General features: G+C 42.5%; 1 protein-coding gene across 4 annotated transcripts in view; it reads right to left on the reverse strand.

Annotated features, from left to right (window-relative positions):
• The window catches only part of BAZ1A (bromodomain adjacent to zinc finger domain 1A), a 66,360-nt gene extending 45,534 nt beyond the window's left edge, over nt 1-20,826 (reverse strand). For 2 of the 4 annotated variants that reach the window (XM_039705184.1, XM_039705183.1), the window contains exons 1-3: nt 20,012-20,326; nt 19,181-19,330; nt 11,912-12,190 (exon numbers count right to left, since the gene is read on the reverse strand). In XM_039705184.1, the coding sequence (XP_039561118.1) occupies nt 11,912-12,190; nt 19,181-19,293 (392 nt within the window). In that variant the 5' untranslated portion in view covers nt 19,294-19,330; nt 20,012-20,326. Of the gene's footprint in view, nt 1-11,911; nt 12,191-19,180; nt 19,976-20,011; nt 20,327-20,604 lie in introns of those variants that run through there. The other 2 variants (XM_039705186.1, XM_039705185.1) reach the window with 2 other exon arrangements.
• Nucleotides 20,827-21,154: the final 328 nt, after the last annotated feature.

The following is a 21,154-nucleotide window of genomic DNA, read 5'->3' on the forward strand; positions in this document are numbered from 1 at the left end:
ACATTGGCAAAAAGGAAGCAATGTCAAAATATTTCTTGAACATGTCTTTCTGCAAGCAGACAGTACTACTCAAAACTTGCACACACTTTGGAAAAGACTGGGGATAGAGAAAGGGAAAGAAAAGATGGTGGCAACTGGAGAAAACCCCAAAGAATTAAAATAACATAATATCATTAAAATATCCTAGGTAGTATTCTTGTAACATTAGCAAGGATCAGTAATGCAGTTGATCCTGTAGCTGCTCTCTCCAATAGGCAGGGAGGTCCAGAATGCTCCAGCATGTTATTGAAAAAAACCAAAAATAATTTCATTTTAAAAAACCGACATAACTATTTACATCCTTCGATACCCCTAAAGACAACAGTATGACCAATGCTTACAGCATCCATGGGGACACGAGAGCTGCCTGCATGCGGAGGCAGCCTGAGCCCACCTGGGCTTGCCGGCCACAGGCACACTGCCATTCCAGTGCAGCCTGTCTCGTTTCCAAAGCTGGCTGGTCTGGGGCTGGAAGACAAGTCTTCCCAGACAGTGCAGACCATAAAAAGACTCTGTATAAAGAACCCAGAGTGTCCAAGTATAGGAGAGGTAGAACCTGGTGACTGTTCACAAAGCCAATCCAAGTCCAACAAGGTTTATTAAGGCCTGGCCCAGCACCAGACTCTGAGTCCTCTAAGTAAAGTCTATTATTAGTAACTTGGTTTTCCAATATTTGGAATATCACAGTTACCTCTTCATACTAAATAATATGGAACCAACTGCATGACAGAATGTGTATTATTAGGCTGGGTTTTTTTTAAAATACAACAAAGACCATCTCCTAAAAAAAGACTTCTTAGTGGAATTCGTTTTGTTTCCGATTACAAAATACGTTTCCTAGCGAGTCCAACTCAAATGACGCCACCCCTTCAACGCCTCACGGCAGCGCAGGGAAGCTCCCGCCACGCTCCGGCAGTGACGGCGCTCGCCGCTAGAGGGGGCGGCGCCGCCGCAGCCGCCGCGCCGCGCTCACAAAGAGGCGGCAGCGCTCGCACGGCCCGGGCCGGCCTCCTGCACTGAAACGGGCCTCGAGCCACCGAGGGGCTTTCCAACACCGATTTTACCTGCTCATCCTTCGAGCAGCCCCGTCATTTACAGGGAATCACATCTCTGTATCTAAGAATGGATATTACATATTCTATACGCTTGATTCAATAAGCGGCAAAATCCCCAATACAGCTGCATTCCACTCCCGCCCCCTTCCCCTTTATTTTTCAGCAGGAAGAATGACTAACAGATTGAGCTATCTCAGAAAGGAAGTGATACTCCATCTTCTGTGCCACTCAAATCATTACCAGAAAGCTTTGGGGAAGGAATCAAGTGAAACACACGTTACCTGGTGCAATAAAAGCACAATCCCGTGCAATTTAATGCTTACGGATGGACAGGAGATTAAAGACAGTGATGCAACCATTGCTTCTGGCATTAAAGAAATAATCTATGAATGATTTTTTTTAGCCTGTAGTCAAGTCATGGCTAACAGCACCAATTCCCTGGACTAAGTGGCAAAACCACTGTTTCTAGTGCAAGTGGTCTGTTCTTCTCGATAACCTAATAATTCCCTGAGTTCACTCACTACAACTCTCATTTTATATTATAAGGCACATAAAACAACACAGCTGAAAGCTGAAGCAAGACATTTAAATGAAGCATACTACTTGAATTACTTCCTAAAAAAGATGCTTCAATATCTTTACACATCTTATGTCAAACCATGCTCACTATTCCACAAAACCAGATTTGGGGCAACTCAATCTAAAAAGACAGCAACATCAATGAACATAAATATGTACCCTAAATAGCCCCATCAGTCAGGAAGCACATTCTTCAAATGACAATAAAAGATTACAGTCACACTGAGTGAATCCCAAAGATTTTCAAAATAAATTGAGAATAGAACCATTAGGAACTTGCACACAACAGTCCCAGCAACTCTACCTCAGACACTACTTAAAACCATTTTGCTTACCTGTTTCTGCACTACAGGCTGTTATCAACAGTGGGGTCTTCTGACTTATTGAAAGGATGGCCTCATGCTTACAGATCTGGTGTTTTGTTAGGCTCAGAAACTAAGATCTTTGAAGTCTCTTATACTAAGGGCTCCAATAAATGCTTAGCCTTATGGTTTTCTCTTTATTCTTTTTGAAAAACCAAAACAACAAAGAACAACACAGGAGTCCAGAGATTTTCAACAAAGCCAGAGTTTGGTATCACAAACATAATTTATTTTTAAAGCATGTCTTCTCTCTCAAATGAAGAACTCTGAGAGCTTCCATTGATTTCCATGAATGTTGCGTAGGGCTGGTCAGCTACACAAGCAAAAGGACAGAACTAACTCCAGCAACCCAAGTGTTATGAATAGAAAGTTATATTTTTTTTAGGTTGCATAGTTAAAAACAAGTCAGACCAGTTGCTGTAAGTTAGTTTCTGCGCTAAGGAGGAGTTCTTCAATTTCCTGTTAATGGCTGGTGATTAACCATTGTCCATAACCTGATGTTGGCGGCTTGCCAGGGAGGGACACTAGGACAGACCCTCCAGGTGAAGAGACTAGGAGTGACATCAGAGCCAGTATGCAGATGAGAAATGCATTGTGCCCCGAAGCTAGGGACTACAGACTGCAACACAGGACAGTTTTTTGGGAAACCCAACTCAGTCTCCTTCTGCAGAAACTATTCTGGACTGTGCTTAGAAGAGCCTACAACTAACAGAAAACTAAAGTTTGACTGAACCTTGTCACTCCCACAACTCTAAGAAAGAAGCAGGTTGAAGGAATACAAAAGCAAACTGCACTTGCAGCCTAGGCTGTTGTTCCACAAGATGCAGAAATGACTTAACAGCTCCTGTCAAATGGGGAGCTCTTCCTTTGCCACTCCTCTTTCCAGCCACATACATGGTGCTTGCTTTCTGCAGCTCTGCAAATCACTTTCATTTATTAATTGTCATGAAACTGGATTCAGCTACCTAACAAAACAACTAAACAAAAGAATATACATTAAAAAAAACCCAAAATCCCTAACCCAGAGTGAAACACTGGGTAAGCTTGTGTCATTATCACCTACTTTAAGCAGCTCACTGAAGGATGGGATGAGAACTAGGGCACATGCAAGATAAATGGGCACTAGGGCACTGAGACAGATAAATGCAGACGAGGATGGAGAGCTGTCCATCTACTCAAGAGGCGGGGGAAGAGGGGCTGCCACTGAAGACCAAGGTGAAGAAGTTTTTGATTACCTCAGCCTTCTACTCATCCATTGTTACCAGTTTTCCATCAGTCTATCAGGGGGTTACACCCTCTTTGACCTTCCTTTTCTGGTTAACACACGTGTTAAAGCCCTTCCTGTTATTCTTTCCATCCCTTGCAAGGTTCAATTCCAGCTTTGCCTTGCTCTTCCCAGGTCACCTGTCCGTCCTATCTTCATCTGTCTGTATATTTGCTTCTTTCTCTTTAGTTTGAACATCAGGTTCCTCCTCAGCCAGGCCATTGTGCTGTTCTCCAGCAGATGTCAGGGTGGTTGAAGGTCCCAAGAAGGACAAGAGCCTGTGAGCGCAATGGGTCCTGTAGTCAGCAACAGTTCCTGACAAAGCAATAAGGCTTTGTCAATAGGCTCCCCTTGATCAGGGTGCCTGCAGCAGTCACCAACCACTTGCTTCCTTTTGTTGCTTCAGTGTCTGATTTTTACCCACAGGCTTTCAACCTGCTCATGGCTGTTCTTCAGAGACAACTCTTTACACTCAATCCACCTCTTGATGTAGGAGGCAACCTCTCTGCCCCTCTTCCTCCCATCTTTTCTGAACAGCCTGTAGCCATTGATGGTCACAGTCCAGTCGTGGGATTTGTCTCACCAAGTTTCAGTAATGGCAACAAGGTCATGGCTTTCTAGCAGCTAAGTGGTTTCCAACTACTGTTTGTTGCTGACGCTGTGTGCTTTGATGCAAAGGCACCCTCAGCTGGGCTGTCACCTGTGTCACCTTCCTAGAGGAGCACACCCCTGAATTCCTTAAGAGATAATTCTCTGGTGGCTTCCCTTTTGGTTTATAATACCTTAGGAGACCCTGGCTCATCCCCCTAAGACTGCATGTTCCAACATGGCTCACACATTTCCAAGTCAGTATAACATAGATGCACTTCTGATGGGCTACCGATTTCACCCCCAACACTGGCAAGCTGCACCCAGGCTCATCTCTGCCAAGCCTGGTCTTATCCCTTTCCTCCTTCAAACCTGATTTTAAGCCTTCTCAATCATCCTAGCCAGCTCATGGACTTTTGGACAGGCAAATCCCATTTGTCTCCAGGAGGCCTGGCACCATAGAAACTGTCCCATGATTGCAAAAGCCAAAACACCACTGATGGCCTTTAAGCCACATGCTGATCAGGTGATTTCTCCTGTTCCTTTCACAATTTTCCTCCCTGCTACCAACGGATTTGAGGAAAACACCATCTCTGCTCCTGTTCCTTCATATCTGTTGCCCTAGTGCCCTGAAGTTCTTTTTGACTGTCATAAAACTTCTCTCATCAACCTTGTCACTGCCAACCTGTACAACAACTAGAAGTGGGTAATAATCAGAGGGCTCAATTAGTCCTGGGCGTCTCCTGATAACATCCCTTACCTAAGTCCCAAGGAGGCAGTAGACTTGCCTGTGGAATGGGTACAAGCTGATATATGGGGCCCTCAGTTCCCCTGCAAAGGGAGTCACCTACAATCATTTTTCTTTCTTTCTTTCTTAACACCCAAAGTTGTGATCCATCGGGCTGACTGACTTGTTCTGGGGAAGCTCCAAGAGAGAACTTCATCCCCACTATTATCTGCCTGACCTTGACATTACAGAGCTTCATACATTTCCTTCAAGGGCACTTGGAAAGGAAAGGGAGGCTGGGGGGAATTGTCCTATCTCCCTAGACAGGGACCTGTTTCCATTCACCCATACCTCTTAGGTCCCCCCCTTCTGCCTGATGGTGAGAGGGTCAGGGTTCCTCTGACTCTTGCCAAGCTTCCATCCACTGCATTTCTCTCAGGGACTGAAAGATGTGACTCTACCAGTGTGTTTTCTCTCATGCTCCTTCATACTCCTCAGCCTTTTCCCTTCCTCTTTAGAATGAAACAAACCAGAACAAATTCTTTCATTCATCTCAGCAACTCCAAGACACGTACACAAGCTATTATGAGCTGCAGAACAGGCCAGGTATCTCCATCTACCGCTTCTGGAGAAGTAGGACACAACTTAAACAAAGAAGAGAATCTGCACTCCAGTAACAGGCCAAAACCATTACAGGATACCAGCTTAAAAACCTCGACCCTACAACTGCTGGTACTTTGCTTCCCAGTAAAGTTCTTCCCAAATGCCATGCAGGCCTTTACATCCAACCAAGGCTGGCATTAGAGAGGCTCTGAGAGGAGAGACCACTTCTCACAGCTCCTCCATTGAGCATTCTGCACACCAGCTTTTGATCTGGCTGGCACTAATTACTCTGACAGAAATAATAGTCTGGTATTCAGCTACGTCCCCATTTCAAGTCCAAAAAACAAGATACCCTGAAGGCTCAGATGAGTTGTAAATGTGTCTCTTTATGCTTTATGATAAGCAGACAAAAACTATCCCTTAGATGGCACATGACTCTTCCAAATGAGACAGTGGGGGAATATTGCAACACTTCAAAGCCAAATTTTAAAACAAAACCCACAATGATCAGTGAGTCAGAAGCAAATTCACTTTTTAAGACACACAAATGAAAGTAATGTTTTTAAAATGCCAAAATTTAAGAAGCACACTTTTTCTAACAGTATGTAAAGTTAGCTGAATACAGAAACCCCCATAAGAATAATACAAGAAGCTGTAGTAGCAAGTGCTAAAAAGCACCAAAAAGCTACAGCACCATTCTGTTTTGTCAGCTTTTAGGAAGATTTTAAGAAGCAAATGTCAAGTAAGTGCAGTCACTCATCTCCTCATCCTAACAGTTCCCATACGCTTGAGAGTAATTAAAGAAGTAAGAGAGACAAGATCTGAAGGAGTAAGTGACATCTTTTACTAAGCTAACTGATACTGTTTAATGCACACACAAACAAAAGCACACAACAAGGAGACATGTTTTATGCTCATAAAGGCTTCCTGAAGTACAGAAAGAGCTGCTGCTTTTGAGTTTTAGTATCTTCATTTGTCCGTCAAGTTATAGTTAAGATTGTATGTTTCAAATTTCAAAGAAACTAGTAAGAAACATGGTTTTGCTTAGGACAAGAGCAAGTACAGACTGTCTCCTGCAGAACTAGGACATTACTACACTGGTATACGTATCATTTTGACTGCCCAGCCTTTGGTTCATAACATTGTACTGATTAAAAACAAGTAAGTACTAAAACAAACCAAAACCTTTACCTTTGAATTTATAGTTATAAAATACAGAGTGTGAGAATCAGACCTACCAGAGACTGGCAGTGCCAATTGTTTAACAGCTGTTTAACAACCTGTAAGAAAGGAGTTGCAGGTTCTTTCCCATATATCATCATCATATAGCTGCCATTAGTCAAATACAAACATATTTATTAGTCAACAAATTTACATTTACATCCCAAAGGATTTAAGGGCAGTGGAAAATAAATTCCTTAAACATTATTTTTCCAGGCCAGAAGTTGACTGATCCTTAAACAGCTATGCTGAAAAAATGCACACTGTATTTGCTTTATGAATAGGTAAGCTGATCTCCAGTATTATCAGAAATGCTGTTGTTTCACAGACATCATGCTAGTTTTGATATTTTCTGGAATTCAAATTCACCTTGCAAAATAAAGTAGTAAACTTCCTTCGTATACAGGAACCTACATTTAAGCATTACCACTAAAAAGCCACACAATTAGTAACTATAATTTAAATAATTTAAATTCTCTGTAACTCATCAGTCTAAACATGCAAGACACTTTGTCACTCTCTACCTAGTGATCTTATTATATAATAACTCATCCTAGCACTCAGAAGACAACTACAAATATCTATCTATATATATAGATATAGACAGATAGATATAAGCAACTTGCCAGTTTGAATAAAAAAATTGGAAAATTAGCTATAACTTTATCTCTTGCAAGGATTGTCTTCCACTATCCTAACTCCTTATCAGCTACAGTTTTGACCAGCAACATGTTTGGTGTGCCCCAGTTAAGACTTACAGAGATGAAAACAGTATGCAAATCTTTTAATTGGCCTAATGCAATGGTTAATCCACTCCTAAATGAACACTCCTAAAGCACTGGGACACCAGTGAAACAATTGACGTGTTAAAAGAAGTTTGATCTCTGATTATGTTTCCTGCAGCCTGACAATTATCAACATCAGATCATTCAAAGCAGAGAAAGGATCTTAACCTATTTAAATGTATGATCAGATGCAGCAATCTTCCTAACAGAACACCATCTACTACTACTGTAAGTAGGCTCATTTTTAAAAGCATTCTGGTGTTGCTTGCTAACAGACATCAGGCAAGTATTCTTTTGCAGTGGTGTCATCTAGTGGTCAAATTCAATCAAAAAAAGATATTTCTTTCTGTATGATTTTCTTCCTTCTTACACACTGACCTTTAAGCAATCTATTTCAGTCTGTAAGTGGCTGACTTTTTAATTAAGTGCCATCCTAACTGATGAACAAGAATTGGTTGTGCCCCAACCTACACATGGGGAAGAGAAGACATCACCACATAAGCTATTTTTAAGAGTGGAGGTAGCGTTGTCAGATTTCCTCACTGCTCAAGTCAGACCAAAAGCTTAGAGTTTAATTAACTAGTTATCAAACCCCTCACTTACATATCCTCATAAAGAAGGACATTACTTCTTGTGATAGCACACAGATTCAGAATACTGACAATAAATCACAATAGGTTGTTTACATGGGCTTTAAATGTAGTTTTTCCTCCAACAAATTAAAGTAGTTGTAAAATCCAAAAAGCATGCTGCTGACTTCAAGCAGAAAAGAACAGGTCTTACTTCTGAGCAAGTCAAGCTGTTGAAAGGGTTTTTTTTTTTTTTTTAGTATGTCTGAGGCATTAGCTGAGGTTATTATTTTTGGGTAGGCCTTCTATACCACATAGCTTCAGCTTTCAGGTAACTATCTTCAGATGTCAAAATGTTGAAAATCCATTTCACAAGTTTCAAATATCAATAATAAAACATAGTACTAAGACAGCAACAAATGGACAGGTTACTGCAAGAGACACTATTCCTTGTGGAAAATCAAAAGACCAACAAGTACATGATGGGTCTTGAACTTCCAGTTCTGAATGTCAAATATAGGAAGCAATTCCAGTAATGTGATCAACATATTTCCTCTTCTTCAATAAAATGTGAGCTAAAACATTAGCTGCTTATTTTATATCTTAATTGCCCATGGCTAACATGAAATATTGCTCTAAGCCTCCCCCCAACAACATCTCAAATAATTTCCATGCCTTTTTCAATCAACTACTTTCCATAAACTGCAATGTGACATTCTAATTAACAATATTTACAATGTCAACTGGTTTAAATTCTTTAGCAACTCAAACTTAATTTTAGATTAAATATTCTCTTTTTATTCTATAATGTTTCTGACCAATATTTCAAATAGTAATTTTGTCTTTTGTGAAGGCAGTATTAGGAAAATGTTGTTACACAATTCCTACGTTTCTTTAACTGGAAGTCTGAGCACCTTGTGTTTGAAAGCATAGCACAGCTGCCACTTTGGAGAAAAGTCAGACACATACAAACCAAGAAAGATGGCTGTTTTTAATCAATACATCACTTGAAAGGGTTAAAGTGCAAGCAGAATATCTCCTTGCGGCTTCTAATAGATTGCCAAAATGCACCCATAATTTTTAGAGACCACCTGAACACGGCATATGATAGGACTGGGGGGGCTTTCCCTGCAATTTGCTACTGGTTGACAACAGTTGTTGGAGACACCAAACATACAAACAAGAGGAGGACAGTATATCCCAAACTCTCTTGAGTTCCTCTTACCAGACCTCAGTAAGAAGGCAGAATTAGCCAAATTCAAAACTGAGCAGCACAGCAAAAGGCTAGAAACCAGAAGAGACTAAGATCAGAGAAAGTAATGGAGCATTAGACACTGCAAAAACCAGAGCACTCAGGTTTCAAAAAATTCCAGCATCTTCCTAGACTCTGAACAAAGCACTTGTCCTCTCTTTGCAAATCAGCTGTCATGTCTTGCAGTATTATAGACAACTTCATATGCTCAAGGATAAAAACATTTATATTAAGCCAAAATGCTAAGCCTTCTAGTGTTTGGGCTCCCTAACACTTATTTTGTTCAAAATCTAGAAACTGCAATCTATCTTAAAAGAATATTACACATGCAAAGTCAGCAGCTATAAAATAAAATATCAATATTTAAATTGTTTGAGCAAGCCTTGGTTACACATACATTATGTAGTAGGCTTGGCATTAAATGATGCACAGAGCTCAGAAAACCAAAAAATCCTGCTGACATTACACATGCAAAAAACTTTAAAAGCAGTGGAAGAATTTACAACACCACAAAATAACTGGGTTTTCATGATCTGCCAAATTCTGTTGCTCTCATAGGATGCTATTACAATATAGATGGACTGTGATACATTTTTCTAGAAAAGATCACAAAAATGTAGCTGCAAATGACAAATACGTGCAAACAGTTCTGCTGAAAAGCCATATTATGCACAAGTAACATGAGTTGGTACACTTAATCCCCGATGCAGTACTTCAAAATGCAGGTCAAAGTCAACTGTTAATTGGCAGACAAATAACTACGCCTCACCTCCTCCCACTTGTATTCTTTAATTATGTACCTCTGAGCATAAAAGTCCCTCCACATTACCATGCTATTTGCAGTGTTTCCCGGATTTAGTATTAAAGGTCGGAACTAGCTCCCTGCTATACCTTTGTCTACAGTATCAGTGGCATACAATCAGCTAAGGCAAGGTTTTTATTCTTCATTTTACACTAATTTATACTTATGTAGTTTAAAATATACCATCTCTAGCAGGCTAATTTCTGATGGAAATAAATTTTATTTTAAACTTTATATCTTTTGAATGGTATCCAGCCCATCTCGCACGCTCACGAAATTGGCCTATATCCTGTTCACGTACTGATCAGTGAAAGTGGAACATACACATCTAACAATTTTGTGTTTATCTCAACACAAGTTTGAGTAACCAAGAAGGTTGAATTAAAGGCTGGTAAAAAAAACCTGCAGCACTCTCTTAAGAAGATATCACAACTTTACCTTTGGAAAGCTATAATGCACATATGCAAATATTTTAGAAAAGTAACAGAAAGAGTTATTCTTGAGGGAAAAAACTTGTTGAATATTTGTTTTTGCTATTATTTTGGAAACTAATTGTTTTCTACCTCTGAAGATACTAAAGCATTTCATTGAGCAAAAGAAAAAGAACACCTGAACTATACTGACAGTTCATAATATAATATTCTTGTTTCTAAATAAACAAATAAAACAAACACCTTATTCTCTAAGCAAAATAACTGCCAGTGGTAACCTCAGTCTAGCTGTTTGACAAGTATAAAGACGAGAAAGAGAAAGAAACTTTGGATATACATTTTCCATACAGAAGGCAGTAACCCTGCTGAAGTTGTTCTCATCCTGGCTTTGCAGACTGGCACTTTACTGGTTGAAAAGGACAGAGCAGTGAAGAGAAGGAAAGCTTTTCTATTAAGCATTGACCTTATGTACATAAGTTGTAAGGAAATTGGTATGGTTATGTCCTGCAGTGCATCGAGATTTTTCTTCCTGGTATAGTACAAAATTTGCCATAAATAATATCTGGATCAGCCACTACAAAAACTCACACAGAATAACTGTTCTCCAATGACCATTTTGAACCAGCCCACTCCTATCACCCAACAAACACCAGACTATGCACTAAGTATCAGGCTACCCAGAGGAGTCCCTTCTACTCTGAAGTGTAAGCTGTCACCTACCTTCTGAAAAAAAGCAAAATAAAATGACTTTACAAACAATAAAAACCCCAGCAGCAATAGCTGTACCCACAAAGGTTTTAGCACCATTCTGCAGGTACATCCAAGCTAAGCATGTTTTTTCACATCTTAAACCTCAATTAGGTGAAACTGTAAACTCATTTAGACAAAATATGGGTGTTTTCTGGACCCCTCACAGAAGCTGCTTTAAAGAAAGATCAAGCTTATTTAGACTACAGATATAAGAAAGAACACATTTGAAGCTTAAAATTCTTCCAAGGTTTTAATCAGTCTAAGACAACAATAAAAACATTTGCAGTAAATACTCCAGTATAACAGTAAGTATAACACTAACTCTGAGAGGGAAGACACCTCTATCAACCTAAATTCCAGATAATCAACTATTATAAACATTATACAATTAATTCCCAACTTCACTGATAATGTAATCACAATTTTTGCACTACCTAAGAAGTAAAAATCCAACATTTATCAAGTATTTTAAGCTTTCAGTAGTTTGGCCATTAATTCTGAATGATTCATCAAAACTGTTGTGTATTTCTTAAATTTCTATCTTCCTCTAACTTCTCATTAAATCTTACTCTACAAACAACCCACCTTTCTCACACCGAAAGACCAACATTCCTTTGCAAATCCACCACACAGACCAAACAACATGCAGTGTCAAAACCTGAGAGCACTGTCACATCTCCACAGCTGCTTCAAAGCGAAGGGAAGGTATCAAGCACAGCAACACAATCCAGCTCTTAATTAAAGTAGGTAAGCGCAGTAATAGTATCGCCAGCGTAAGCATCACACCTCACTCAGATGTATTTGTTCGATGGAGTTTATTACCCTAGGGTTTGGGTTCAAAAATGCACACACAAATAAAAATAAGTATTTTTAAATATACTTACCTTGCACCATTATTTCTAAGTACTTCCACTGTTTCATCAACAAAATACCGATCCTTGATGTAAGTGAAGATTTCATCACAGATCTCATGAAGTCGGGTGCGATGGGTAAGGGTGGCCAAGTAGAGAACTGGAATGATGAGTGCCTCTGGAAAACTTTGAAGATTCTGTCTCGCCTTCTTCTCTGATTCCAGAGCTTCCTGATATGTGAGTCCTGGTTTACCTGTGACAGCACAGCTCCACACAAGGCTGTTGCACAGAATGGTGCGTTCAAAAAAATCACTGGAAAGAAAGAAAGGGTGGAGGGGGAAGAAAGAAAGAAAACAGTTGAGTTCTGACTAACATTTTAAACTTGCTCACAGTTAATACAGCAGCAAATTGCAAATATCTTTTACAATCGTGAAATGCAAAAGCAGCTCTACTCCTCTACAGTTTGTAGATATCAAGGGGTATTTGCCATTTTTCAGCCACGGCATGGTAAATTGCTGTTGTACAACCTGCTGTTGTACAACCGAAGTCTCCTCTCATTACAGACTAAGTAACAGAATCAACACCTACAAATGCTGCAAATAAATATTTATATAAGAATATTCGTATAAGAAGCCTTTTGCATAATCACACTGAGTTTAATAATAGGTGTCATATCATCCTCGCATCTCCCCCATTTCCACAAATATTTGTAAGATGAGCACCTAAAATTGTACAAACACGAAATAACTTCAAGATCACAAAAACATGTTGCAACTTGAATAAGTTCCAGACTTTGAGTGCCTTAATTCACAAACTAAAAGATGGGAGAGGTAAAAAATTAATGTCAAGTAGTTCTCTAAATAGTTTTTATTCCTTCATTGTTTGCATAGCTCTTACAAAAAAGCACTGAAATATTTTTTCCTACAGATTCTTTTCCTCCCTTGTTCCGTTAGTAAATATTGATTCTCCTCCTTCCACATATTTCCAACTAAGGTTAAAATTGCATTGTTGTTACTGCTTGCTTACTAGCTATTATATTGGAATCAAGAATTAAGAGCTTTCATTAGTCAAAATCTGTCAATTTTTGACAGGTGTCAGAAGAACAGAGCTTATTAAAACATTTTCTAAATGAAGTAGATGATGCATCTATTCACAAAGCCATGTTAATACATATCATATACTATGGATCAGCGACCAGACAGCAAAGCAATCTTTCAATATGCCCCAGTTCAGACAATGCTTTTAGTTGCCTTTACAAATATTAATGGACTAGTATTGATAACTACTGAATACACACGACAAACCAAGGTTTGTTTTGTCTTTATCAGTCCAACATAACTATTTCAAAGCACACAGTACTTTCAGTCAACTGCATGCTATGTGAGATACTTATACAGAAGTTTCACTTCATTCCTTTTACAAAAAACCCAAAACTAAACCAGTGTTCCCATTTTCAAAAGGACAGACCTGCTCAAATAATTCCTAGCAATGAGGTTAAGAAAATTGGACAGTTCACAATGAATTTTTTCTTGCAGTCTCCCTGCAAACCCAAGCTGGCAAATGTTCATCAGTGACACTGATGCAGATGACAGTGTTCACTGCAGATGGACAGATGAACCATAACATTTTGTAAATGAAAATGGAAATTTCAGATTGAGGACAATGAAGGGTCTTGGCTCAGATAATCCTTTCTGTATGAGCCCAGGATTCCTCTGAGCGAGATATGCTTCAGGAAGAACCATCAGCTGCAAGAAGGGGAAAAGGACAGAAGAGGAAGGGATAGATAAATTATCTGAATAATATTTAATAGCTACAGAACTTCAGGTTTTTATATCATCTGCTATCCTGCTATCTACTTAATATATTTGACAGTACATGGATAATGTGGGCTTGCTTACTCTAAAGACAAAAAGGAGAACAAAGGAGAGAGACATAGATAAACTATTCTTCAAGATACGAAGAACAGATGGCTGTCAGTCATTCTCTGTGCATCTTTATTGTGTATTATACTTATTTAAACATATTAAAGAACAGGTTAGACAAAAATCTGTTTCGTGAGTTTGGATTGGGGTTTTTTGTGAGATGACAGAATAGATAAAATGTGATCTCTTCAGGTCTTGTGTTGCCCTACATTTCAATATTTCTGTATTAGAATAAGTAATTTTTATGGATGGATATTCAATGGATAAAATAGCACTTACTTCAATCTTCATTCAGCTGTGTTTCTACATATATTTTTGTGTCTCACTTACCCAAGATAACTATCTTTAGCCAGGAAACAGAAAAACACTCTAAAGTGTTACTAAAAAATGTACCAGAATATATTTTTTAAAGATTAAGAAAGTAAAGTTAAAAAAAATAAAGTCAAGGAGGTATCAGAGAGCAAGGGAGAGACAGAGGTTCACACTGACAGTGTCCCTTTAAGAGCTGCTGTTATTCTTTGTGAGGGGACACCGGGCAGTCATGCTATTTAAAGCAGCAGCATTGAACTTAGAGGAGGAAAAAAAAATTTTAAAAAAACAACGAAAAATATAATTTAAAAATCCCAGTCAACAAACCCCTTTCTAAAAATTCCTAATCCATGATTATTACAAGAACAAAATGCTAAGATTACTTTAACTGAAACATATTTGAAGAAAATATGTTCCATTTACATATGAGCATATTTTGTGTATCTAGTTTCATTCTCCCTCATTTCCTCTTTTGTTTTGTGTGGATTTTTCCCCTGCGAGTTTACAGGGAAGAAAAAAAATAGTGTGAAAAAAAAAGCTACGTTCCATTTTGAAAGCATTATTTAGCTATCTTTACCTATAGTGCACCAAAACCATCTGTGGCTTAGTCTGTTAGCAGAGTTTCAATGCAATGTTTTAAGGAGCTCACTATAACTTGGTTTGAGAGAAAACAAAATCCCACAGTACACCACTAAATATACTCCTTCTCCAGGGCACATCAGTTACCACAAAATGCTTGACAAAGAAGACACAACAGCTACCAATGCAAGGAATGGCAGCAGCAGTGATACCCTTTCCCTTTACATGAAGGGTAATAATGCCCTTGATCATATTCTACATTCAACTTCACAACAGCAAGAGCATCTGCTGCTACATCACATCTCAAGCATTACCTATGTCTTTATCCAGGGTATTATGGTTTCTGGGGCTTCCTTGCTGGTTCAAGATCTCTGTGACTCTTGGCAACACGGAGGAAGAAGTTCATACAAAACACATCCACAAAGGTCACTTGCACGGGTGCATCTGCATTCGAGAAGTCAAATGCAACTGCAGGACCCTGGTGATGTTCACATCAGCTCAAATACTCAAGGAGCATGGACTAAAAACTAATTTGTCTTTGTAGTTGTAATTAACACCAACTTCTCAGCTGGATGCCTCTTTTGATTTAATTAGTTAGTTTTCTATGCAAGGTAAGGCAAACTGTAAAATTGTCAGCAAATCATAGAGAGGTAGTTTAATGCCACTACTCAGTAGGTATTTGATAGGAGGCAGGTCATTAACAGAAGCAAGAAATAAATTACTTGCAATCTCTGTGCTGACTACATTCACAATGGATATAAAAATCAGCCTAGAAATTACAGTGGTCTTTTTCTTGAATCAACCAAATATTCCTCTTGATTTTAAGATCGACTATATTTTTAGTGTGCCTCAAGAGCATTTATTGCAAATATTTACTTCCATTCATTTTCTTAGCATATGTTAAAAACAAGTAATTTAGTGTACCACAGGAGGGTAATCAGAGAAGACTAATTGCCATTCTGGATCAGAATTTTCTTAATACTCTTGGTCTCCAGAAGTAGTCAAGAATTTGCATTACAAATAACGCACAAAACAAACAAGAAAACCATGATAAATATTTTTTTTCCCTTAATATTTGTAGGTTAATTATACATCAAGGAATACATTTAAAGTGATGAGTTTCTCTCCAAGAAAACAGGAAAATTCACCTAATTTAACTAAGGACACTTAAAAAGCCTTTTGAAAAAACTCTATTTGACTAACCAAGAACTCTACAGGCCAATCTGTAAAGAAGTTTCACAAAGTTTTGAACATGAGGAGAAACTGCTCTTCCTCCCCCTCTCACATTCTAGAATGAGAAACATTCCTACCACTGTGTCTATACTACTCATCATTGGGTTTTTTTCAAATTATCTTCATACACAAAACTTCCCACACTTTGTTAGTAGCTTTCTCTGCACACCTCTATCAGCTATTAACTTTCACAGACAAGGTGTCAAAGACTGGTGGTAACATCCCACTGGTTCAATATGTTTTTCATGCATTCCATATATCTCATGCACATCCATACTCCATTTTCCTACTTTGACTCCACAGACTTTCCTTGGTGGTCTGTCCCTCTAACCAGGAACATAACCATGCATGGAAAACATCAGCTTTCCCAGTTTCTGTTACCAAGGATAAATCTAACTGGACATACTCCCCCCCTTCTGAAAGGGTTACAAAATTATGTGATTGCATTTCCAATTAAAGAGGAAATACATTCTTTACAGGAAAGTCACTTTACAAAATACTAGTCTTGCTAAATTTTTCTCATATTAGTATAACGATTTCTTATATAGAAGAGAATAATACTAATGTGTGATTTCTAATAAACTCTACTAAAGCTGACACATGCATGGAAGCAGCTTTTCACCACTAAGTTTGTGCTCTGCCAAAAAACCCACCAAACAACCCAAAAAAACCAAACACAAAACCAGCTTGAGTCTTAAGTGTTTGTACTAGTTAAAAGCACTCATACAGTTGATGTAGGGGCTGAATTCAGGTTATCATATATATCTGTACAGCCCTCTTCATCTAGCCAGACTTTGTAATTTTTAAATTCTCCTCTCAAATAGTAGATTCAGAGAAGTCTGACTTAGACAATGGCTTTCTTTCATGAAACAGCTAATACAGTTTTTAGGAAGTGGGCCCTCCCTATCCCTATTAATCTAATTACCCTTGCTTAGGCAAAAAAATAGGTAATATTGTTTTCAGAAGGCATTATCAATCAGCAGAGAGAAGGATCAGCATCTTTAAAACGGTCTAAAAGATGACCAACCTTATGTTCTCCAGAAATTTATGCCACAACTAACAGTAACCTAAACTTACAATCCATCTGTGCCAGAACACCTTGCTAGGTAAAGAAAGCACTAAATTTTCCAATCCAATGCACCAATTTTACCCAACCTACCAAAAAGGGCCAGAAAACAAAACCAACAAAAGCAAACCATTACCAAAAAACACACACACCCCCACACACAAAAAACAAGCATAGAAGTTTTCTGTAGTCTTCCCAAATACCACATTCTAAGGCCTGACCTCTCAGCTAACCACCTACTGACATTTCTAGGGATCGCCTGTGGGAACACATCTAAATTTACTCCTTAATTTGTGAACTTTGGTTAAGTAAGGAATTTGGTCTTTCATACTTAGTGACAACACCTCTGCAGTATAAATAAGCCTGTCAGAATTCTTCTAATAGTCACCAAACATTTTGAGAACAGACAGACATTTTTAAAGGATACTTTTCATACTGAAATTTTAGTAAAACTACGCATACCTCAAACATATTTCCCTGTGTCAACGGATTTTCCCAGTGTCAACAAATACATTAGAGTCATCTAATGATGTGATAATAATTGTAACCAGAAAAGCAGCTTATCAGAATAAGCAATTCAATATCAATAAGCAAAGCAATATCAGAAGCTGGGGGAGGGGGACTTAATTCCTACAGAAACAGGAGGGTGTCACCTCTCCCTTGTTAGGTTCTTATACGCCCTATCAAGAAAATACTCCTTACAGAACTCCCAACAACATAATCAGCACCCCGAGAGTATATAGTTCAGGTAACAGTAAGGCATTGCCCTTCAAAGTTACCTAATCCAGCTTCTTTACAGTTTTATTAAGTGTATTTGAACAACAAAAACAAGTCTAAACATGAAAAAGATTTAGGTGTGCTTTTATTTCAGATGTTGCAAACTAAAAGCATTTTAGATTTAACCTCATAAGTCTGCACATCTTCAAAAAATTATAGTTTGGATGTGGGGGCCTTTTGTATGCGGGAATGTTGCTGGATCAGACTGGTGGTGAAAACCCGTAATTTATCGGCTTTTGAAAAACGTCTTGGTAAATACTTTCTGTCCATTGTTCTTACAAGCGGTGAAGTGAGTGGCTGCAAGTTCGGGACTACCCGTGCCATCCACCGTCACACGTTAACGGGAATTTCACCTACACTGTTCAGCTTTGTACATGCGGGGAAAAATAATAATAATAATTTAAAAATAAATAAATATATATATGAAGGATGGGAAGAGCGATAAAAGCCTCACTAGGAAAAAAGCTCCTAAGGTGACAGGTGCGCTCGCTGGGCTTCAGGCGGGGTTTAACCCCCGGCTGTGCCGCCCGCCCGCCCAGCCGGCACGGGAGGGCTCCGGCGGCAGGACCCCTACCCCGCCGGACAGGTGCAGCGACCCCGCGCCGCGCTCCCCCGCCGGCCATTTCCAACCGGATCAGCCGGCAGCTCCCCGCGGAGGCGGGGCGAGCGCGGCCCTGGGCGGCGCGGCGAGGGCCGGCAGCAAGGGGTTAACCGCGGCGAGAGCCGGCCGGGGAACCCAGCCCGGAGAAGCCCAGCGGGCCCGGCAGCCGGTGCCCCCTGCCCGGCCGTCAGCACAACAATAGGGCACCGGCACACGCCGGGCGGGCGGCCCCGCTGCGCCGGCTGAACGCGGGCCCGGCGCTGCCCCTTCCGCGGGGCGGCCTAGCGCCCTGCGCCGCCGACACGCGGCTGCCGGCGGGGGGGGGCGGGGGGGGGGGGCGGAAGAAAAATCAACGACGGCCCGAGCCCGGCAGACGCTCGTTGCCGCCCGCCGCCTCCCACACGCGCAACTTTCACTTCCCCGGCAGGGGCGACACCGCGGAAGGAGCGAGAGAAGGAGGGGGGAAGGAGCCGGCTGTCTTCCTTCCCCGAGGGTGAAGGGGGCCGCGGGGTACCCCCGCCGAGGAGGGGCAGGGGGAATCCCTGCCCCAGGCGAGAGATCCGCCCTCTCTTCCCCCATCCCCCTCGCGAGGGCACAGGCTCGGCGCCAGCCGCGGTCCCCCACTCACACCCCCCGGCAAGGCTCCCCGCAGCGATCCGGGGAATCCCCTTTCCTCCCTCCCTGCCCGCCCAGGTGTCAGAGTCCTTGGGGGCTCCAGTCGCTCCCTGCCCGCCACCGCCGGAGCGCGGGGGGGTTGGCGGGGGAGTCCAGGACGGACATAGGGACGCGGACACCGACACGGGGCTGTTTCTTACTCGTAGTTCCTGAAGATCTCATTAGTGACCCTGCAGTGGAAAACACGCTCGTCCGGCCGGAGGTCGGCGGGGGGCTTCACCCTCACGAAGGGCTTTCGGTGCAGCAGCGGCATCGCCCTGCTCCAGGCTCTCTTCCTGCCCCAGGATCAGCTTCAGGGGGTACGGGGAAGAATAAAAAAACACGGAGGGATTAAGCGAGGCAGAGGCGCCCACTAGCCCGGGGAGGAGGGAGCGGGCCCGGCGTGTCCCTCCTCCCGGGGGAGCCAAGGCAGGAGCGAGCAGGAGCGGCGGTGGCAGCTCGGCGGAGCCTTTTGTGTGCCCGACACGCCGTTGCCTGCCTGGGACTGCGCGCGGACCAACGGCGGCACCTTCCTCCGCCTCCGCCCGCCTCACAATGGGGCCATGACGCCGAGCGGCGGGCGGAGGCGGCAACCCCCGCGCCAGCCGCGCAACGTGCTCGGCTCGGGGATACCCCGGCCGCGCTTTGTCTCCTGCGGCGCCCCTGCCTTCGGGTCACCCCCTTCCCCCGCCTCTGACCCACACACGCCGGGCCGGACACCAACTTCCACTCCCCCACCGCCTCCGCCTCCTCCTCCTCCTCTCCGCAAAGCAAACACCTAGGAGGGGCAGCGCCGACCACTTATCTCCCTCCTTCCCTTCCTGCCGGGTCGCTGTCTAACTGGGGTCCTCGCCCTTCCCGGCCCGCGCCTCGCCCCGGCCCGGCAGCTGCCGGGCTCCGCCGCCGCGGGACAGCGCGGCCGCGGCGCGGGGAACAGCCCGGCCTCCGGCCTGTCCAGCGGGGGCTGCGGGGCTCCCTCTCCTCCTGCCCACCTGGTGCGGCCGCAGGCTCTGCTCACTGCTCGGGCGGTGCGGAGCGCGGTCCCCCTCGCCGCGTTTCTTCCCTTTCCTCAGCCCCCCATCCCCCCCCCCGCCGGCTCCTGGGAAGTTTTTGATCTACTTCTTCAAGCCCTCAATCAGGAAGAGCTGCGGGGAGGAGCCTTCCCCTGCTCTCCCCTACATCTTTATTGGCCGCTCGGTGCCTTCCAGCGTGTGTCACACAGGAAGACAGCGAGCTACATTATTAATTAATGGCTGAGAGGGCGCATCCTCCATTTTTGAATTATCAGCCGGAGACCTCCGGTGCGGAGGGTGCGCCCAGCCCCGCTGCCGGGGGGAAGGCGGCTCTCTCGGCGCGGCGCTGCGGCCGGGCCGGGCCGGGCTGCGGGCGGCTTAAGCGCGGCGACCCTGGCTCGGCGGTCACGGCTCGGCGGGGCGGCCGAGCCTGCGGCGTGCGGTGCTGCCCGCCCGCGCCTCCGCCAGCGGCGTCACAGCCGGTGCCGAGGGGCCGCCGAGCAGCTGTGACACCGCCGGCCCCGGAGGGACCCCCCGCTCGCCCGGAGCCACCCCCTCTCTGCCCTTCGTACCTGCCCTGCGAGCAGGGGCCCCGGCGCGTCTCCTGCGGGGCTGATTCCCGGCGGATTTCCCTGCGTTTGACAGTGCAGGGCCGGGCGCGTTGCTCTCAGTTACAGCCCCCGAGCCACAGTGCTATCGGCGGGGGCGTACGGGTGTATTTTGCAGAAAGTGCGATTGTATATAATTAAGATGAGCATGAGGGTTGTAGGTGGGCCCCCTAACATTGCTTTTCTTCCCCGTTCACCGAAAATGTCATTAAGTGGTTTCATTAATGTATTCTTTTTTTATTACCTTTTTTTTTAACACTAATGCATTTACAGTGTCATTGGTAATTAAAACTGGAGTATTAAATTAATTGCTTTCCTAAGAGTGCTAGCTAGGTTGGAAGACAAAAACCACAGAAAGTCCACATCCATTGTAATTCATCAGAACTAAGCACAGTGTTTTTATTAAAAAATCTACAGAGTAACTGTAGAAAGTTCTTGGGACTATTGAGGTGATTAATATCTGAAGGCTGATCTCTAAATAATTCAACAACTGAAAATGCCATTCCTGCAAATA

The sequence above is a fragment of the Passer montanus genome, unplaced genomic scaffold, assembly GCF_014805655.1.
Source record: "Passer montanus isolate IOZ18808 unplaced genomic scaffold, ASM1480565v1 scaffold18, whole genome shotgun sequence".
Lineage (NCBI taxonomy): Eukaryota > Metazoa > Chordata > Aves > Passeriformes > Passeridae > Passer > Passer montanus.